Below are 5,299 nucleotides of genomic sequence, written 5' to 3' on the forward strand. Positions count from 1 at the left end.
AAAGGTGAGACTGGGTCACATGCTCCCCCTTGTGGCTGGGTTACAACAGGAGACCCAGATGGTCTGGGGAAGCAGGAACATTTCCCCCCAAAGAAAGGGAACTGTTGCCAGAAGGGAGGAGTGAGAGCCAGGTAGACAATAGCAACAACGTGCTAAGGGTTTGCTCCATGCGGGACAGACACACTGTGCTAAGCTTTCACGTGGTCACTCGTTCACTGCTGACAGCTACCTTATGTGGGAGGAGCTGTCGGTACCCCATTTTACAGGGAAGGGAACTGAGGCCCAGAGAGGTTACTTGGCTGGCCCTAGGCCACACAGTGCAAAGTGGCAGAACCAGAATTCGAGCCCAGGTTCCCACACACTGGGGTGGCCGGGGTGAGGGCCGGGGGGGCGGGGCATGAGCACCACATACCACTGAGGCTGTGCTTTTATTACATTTCCTGTGGTCCCTCCATCTTTACCCTTGATCTGGCTTATCCCTTTTCTTGGAAAAAGGTTTCCTGAACATCTCGTAATCGGTTCATATTTAGGAAACGAGGTGCTGAGGCTGGCCTGGGGAGCCAGTTCATGAGGCAGCTTCTCTGCTTTCTGGCTTCACACCGGGGCATCAGTCAGGGATGGCCACCTCACTGAGGACGTTTCTCAGTGCCAGAGGGGCAGGTCTTCCCTTGGGTATTGATTTCTTTTTTTTTAAAGAGAGGAACCCGCTGGTGTTTTTGGTCTGGGAGCAGAGGCGAAATTCAACATGGTTTCTAACAAGTATCTCCAGGCTCTGTAACTGGGTCAGGGTTCTAGAGGCCCCTGTCTGGCTCTGACAGATGTGACCCTTTATTCCCGATCACGGGGTGGTCCGGGCGGTCCTAGGAGAGGAGCCAGGGGTTCCTCGGGAGTCAGAGCTGTTGGTCCTAATCAGGGGGTGCAGGCTTATTGCAGTATTTCCATACCTGCCACTCCTGGCTGCCTCTGTGGGTGGGAGGCGGGGATACCTGGCCTGTGCCCTAAAGGTAGGCGTGGGAGAGGGGCTTCTCCCAGACGCAGACGTTCAGTTGTCTTTTGTTTCCCTCCACGGCTCACTCCTGCCCTCCACCATCTTCTGGCCACTCTCTCTGCTGATCCCACTCAAGGCCCCACGCCCCCCAAGACCCAACTCCCACGCAAAAACGTCAGGACGGACCCCGCCCTCAGGCAGACTGGTCAGTAACTCCCTTCCCAGACTGGACACAAGCTATTTCCTACTCACTGTGTGTTTTTAGCGCCTCAGTACTGCCCAGCACAGAATAGTGCTCAGTAAACAGGTGTCAGGCGAATACCTGACTTCAGGGCTAGTGATCTTGTGGGTGGGCACAGGGTAGACACACAATAAATGTCTGAATAGATGAACGAATGCATAAGTGAGCGCTGCATGCCGACGACCCCAAAACCCAATGGCTTATAATGACAATCATTTAGGGACGTGCCTTGTGGGCCAGGGGTTAAGACTTCACGCTCCCAACGCAGGGGCCCCAGTTCAATCCCTGGTCAGGGAACTAGTTCCCTCATGCCACAACTAAAAGAGCCTGCATGCCATAGTGAAGATCCCACGTGCCGCAACTAAGACCAGACGCAACCAAAAAAAAAAAAAAAAAAAAATGACAACCATTTATGTAGGTCTCAAGTCTGCAGTTTAGGAGTTTAGTCTGGGCTTGGCTGGGTGCTTCTCTGCCCTCAGCTGGACTTAATTGTGCACTGGAGATCAGGTTGGGCTCAGCAGGGAGCTCGGTTTGTAGGGTCACCTTGATTCTTCCCCTCCCGGTCTTATCTTCCACTTCCTGTCCAGCCAACCCCAGTGAACAGATGGAAATGATACACCCCCGGGTCATATAGAGGGTTCATTCATTCATTCATTCAAGCAATATTCATTGAGCATTTATTGTGTGCTGGGCACTGCTCTAGGTGCCAGGGGTACGGCAGTGAATGAGACAGACAAAAATCTCTTCCCTAATGAAGGAAACTTTTTCATGGGGAGAGAGAGACAATAAATAAGAATCATAATAACTATATATCGGGTGGTTTTAAGCTGCTATCAAGAAAAACGAAGAAAAAAAGGAAAAAAAAGAAAAACGAAACAGGGTTAGGGTGAGAGAATGACTGGAGGGTATTTTCTGTAAAGGGCCAGGGAGACCTCACTGAGAAGGAGCTGAGGGGGAGCCATGTGGACATCTGGGGAAGGGAGCTTCAGGCAGCAGGAGCAGCCAGTGCAAAGGCCCTGGGGTGAGAAAGGGTCTGCATGGTCACCAGCGGGGGGTGGGGGTGGGGGTGGAGCACAGTGAGTGAGGGGGGCAAGTGAGGAGAAAAGGTTAGAGGTGAAGGGAACCAGACTGTGTGCTAAGGACTTCAGTTTTGCTCTAAGTGCACCAAGGCTGAGACCCAGGTGTCTCTGCTGTGACTCTGACTCTCACTCACCGATTCACTCCACAAACCTTTGGTCCCTTCTGTCCCCTCCAGGTTCAAGCGAGGACGACCCCTTCTCCTATGGTAAGTTACCCATGGGAGGCTGTGGGGAGAGGAGGGTGCAGGCCCCTCTCGCCACACGCCTCCATTTCTCCCTCTGCAGACGAGGACACCCTCAGGAAACGGGGCCTGTTGGTGGCAGCCGTGCTGTTCATCACCGGCATCGTCATCCTCACTAGTGAGAACGGGGGTTGGAGGGGAGGGGCATCAGGACTGGGAGGGAGGAGGCCTTGGCTTGGGCTCTGACGGAGGGTAGGTTCTTGAAGGCCCCTGAGCAAGGTTGTTTTAAAGGAGGCATATCCATATAAGCCTCCCCAGCGTTCAGTGGCTTAAGATGATAACCATTTACTGAGTTCTCAATTCTGCAATTTGGAAACGTAGGCTGGGCTCAGCTGGATGGTTCTTCTGGTTGCAGCTGAATTTATCCATGTGTCTGAGGTCAGCGGCGGGTCAGCAGGGAGCTCTGCTTCTATGGGCACCTCAGTTCTTCACCTGGTGGTTTTCTCCTCCAGCAGGCTAGCCTGCGCTTGTTCACACAGCGGTGGCAGGGGAATGCGATGGTGCAGCTCCCCAGGATTAGCAATAGCAGGAAGCTTTGATGGCGGAGGAGGGGGCCCCAGGCAGGAACTGTGGCTTCAGAGAGAGGTTTCCAGCCGTGCCTCCTGGTAAGCCCACCGGGAGGGAGCAGGGCAGGGGTCGAGGGGATCGGATACCTCAGCCTCTCTCTCCTCCTGCCCTCCTCTCTCCCTCCAGGGCCTGTGGGCTGCGGCCTCTCAAGTCAGCCTCCCAGGGCCCAGTGTCCAGCGAGGAAGGGGGGCAAAGGGAGATTACCAACTGGAGAAACTAATTTTTTAAGAAGTTTAAAAAATGTTACAGATTAAGGGGCTTCCCTGGTGGTGCAGTGGTTGAGAGTCCGCCTGCCGATGCAGGGGACACGGGTTCGTGCCCCAGTCCGGGAAGATCCCAAATGCCGCGGAGTGGCCGGGCCCGTGAGCCATGGCCGCTGAGCCTGCGCGTCCAGAGCCTGTGCTCCGCAACGGGAGAGCCCACGACAGTGAGAAGCCCACGTACCGCAAAAAAAAAAAAAAAAAAAAAAAAAAAAAAGTTACAGATTAAGTAAAGCATGCAGGCAACAGTTTGCAAGCTCTCAGTTAAGCTGTACAACCCACGCCAAGTTTTATGAGTGACCTCTCTTGTCCAACTTCCTCAATCAGGAAAATGGGCACAGCCTCAGCTTTTTGCCTTAAGGTGGGAGACAGAACACTGATAGAATTAAAAAGAGATCGCTGATGCGTGTCTGATCCTGTTGAATCAGGGAGTCAAGCACTGTTGCCTCAGTTGTTCAACTTGTGCTTATAGATCCTGACTTAGTGCCAGACCCTGTTCTCTCCCCTGTGGGAAAAGTGAGGCTCAGAGAGTTGAGAACTTTGTCCAAGGTCGCACAGCACAGAAAAATCAGGGAATGACTGGACCCAGGTCTGTGTGAGGGCAGAGCCTAAATGTTAGCTCTGGGGCCATAAACTGTTCCAGTGATATTTATGAGCACCTACTCTGTGCCCAGCCTGTGCTGTGATGCTGGGGGCCCTGGTCCCCACCCTCGGAGAACTCACAGCTGGTGGGGGGATGACAATAAACAGCTCAACACATTAATGAACAGAGTGGAGCAGAGATACAGAAAAAGAGAATTACCAGGAGGAAAATAAAGATGGATTGAGAAGGATGGGGAGAGGCACTCCCTCTAAGGAGGTAAAATCAGAATGGATTCTGATAAGAAAGATGATTTTAAAAAACAGGTAGAGGGAGCAGCAAATGCAAAGCCCCAGACGCAGGAATGAGCTTAGCGTGTTGCAATAACCGCGGGAAGAGGCTAGGGTGGCTGGGGCAGTGTGAGCGGGAGAGGGGTAGGAGGTGAGTCTAGAGGGACAGGGAGGTGTAGGTAAGGGTGGCAGCCAGGAGATGGGAGAGGGCTGTTTTCCGAAGTCCCCTTTGTTTTCTAAGATCCCCCTCATTTGCTTTGGCCCAGCCTCACTGCCATGAGGATGCCCTCAGTTCCTGGGTCTCCCTGCATCCTTCCTTGTTTTATTTTTCTTCATAGCATGCATCACTGTCTGACACATCACTGTATGTGCACTTCACTTAGTTCTTTTTCTCATTGTCGGTCTCCCCCACTAGAAAGCTCTACTAGGGCAGGGATTTTATCCATTCTTGCTCCCAGCTGTGTTCCCAGTGCCTAGATCACTGCCTGGCACAGAGTAGGTGCACAATAAATGTTTGCTGCACACATGAATGACACACAAGCTAGGGCTCCTCTGCGTAGGGGTGGGGGGAGGTCCCCCCTGTGGACCCTTGCACCAGCTCTTCCTCCGTCAGCTTCCTGTCACTTGCTCAGAGTTGCCTTGGAGCCTCCCGAGGGGAGGCTCATCCTCCAGCACCCAGATCACCACAATAATCAATATTGTTCCAACTCATGACTGAACCATTTCCTTCACCTACAGGTGGCAAGTGTAGGCAGTTGCCCCGGTTATGCCGGAGTCATGACAGATGAGTCCGTCGGAAGTGGGGGCTGATGACCCGATGGGCACCCCGAGACTGAGCCCCCGCTGGCTCACCGTGCCTGGCCTCCTCCCTCCCCTCGAAGGACCTACAGACTAGTCAACAAAGCCCAGCCTGAGAGGTAGGACGTGGATGGAGCCAGAGCCGGAACTGGTGGCCTGAGCCCCCTACTCTCCCAGCCCTGCCCTCCCTGAAGGCTGACTGGCTCCCCATTTATCCATTCTGTTCCAAAAAGAAGTAAAGCACTGTGTTCTTT

The 5,299-nt window shown here is 53.4% G+C and overlaps 1 protein-coding gene across 1 annotated transcript in view; it reads left to right on the forward strand.

Annotated features, from left to right (window-relative positions):
* FXYD5 (FXYD domain containing ion transport regulator 5) overlaps nucleotides 1-5,035 on the forward strand; it is a 10,762-nt gene extending 5,727 nt beyond the window's left edge. Inside the window, exons 5-8 of the mRNA XM_007470977.1 lie at nucleotides 1,125-1,193; nucleotides 2,485-2,514; nucleotides 2,594-2,668; nucleotides 4,986-5,035. Coding sequence (XP_007471039.1) covers nucleotides 1,125-1,193; nucleotides 2,485-2,514; nucleotides 2,594-2,668; nucleotides 4,986-5,035 — 224 coding nt within the window. The remainder of the gene's footprint in view (nucleotides 1-1,124; nucleotides 1,194-2,484; nucleotides 2,515-2,593; nucleotides 2,669-4,985) is intronic.
* Nucleotides 5,036-5,299: the final 264 nt, after the last annotated feature.

This window comes from Lipotes vexillifer, unplaced genomic scaffold, assembly GCF_000442215.2.
Source record: "Lipotes vexillifer unplaced genomic scaffold, Lipotes_vexillifer_v1.1 scaffold182, whole genome shotgun sequence".
Lineage (NCBI taxonomy): Eukaryota > Metazoa > Chordata > Mammalia > Artiodactyla > Lipotidae > Lipotes > Lipotes vexillifer.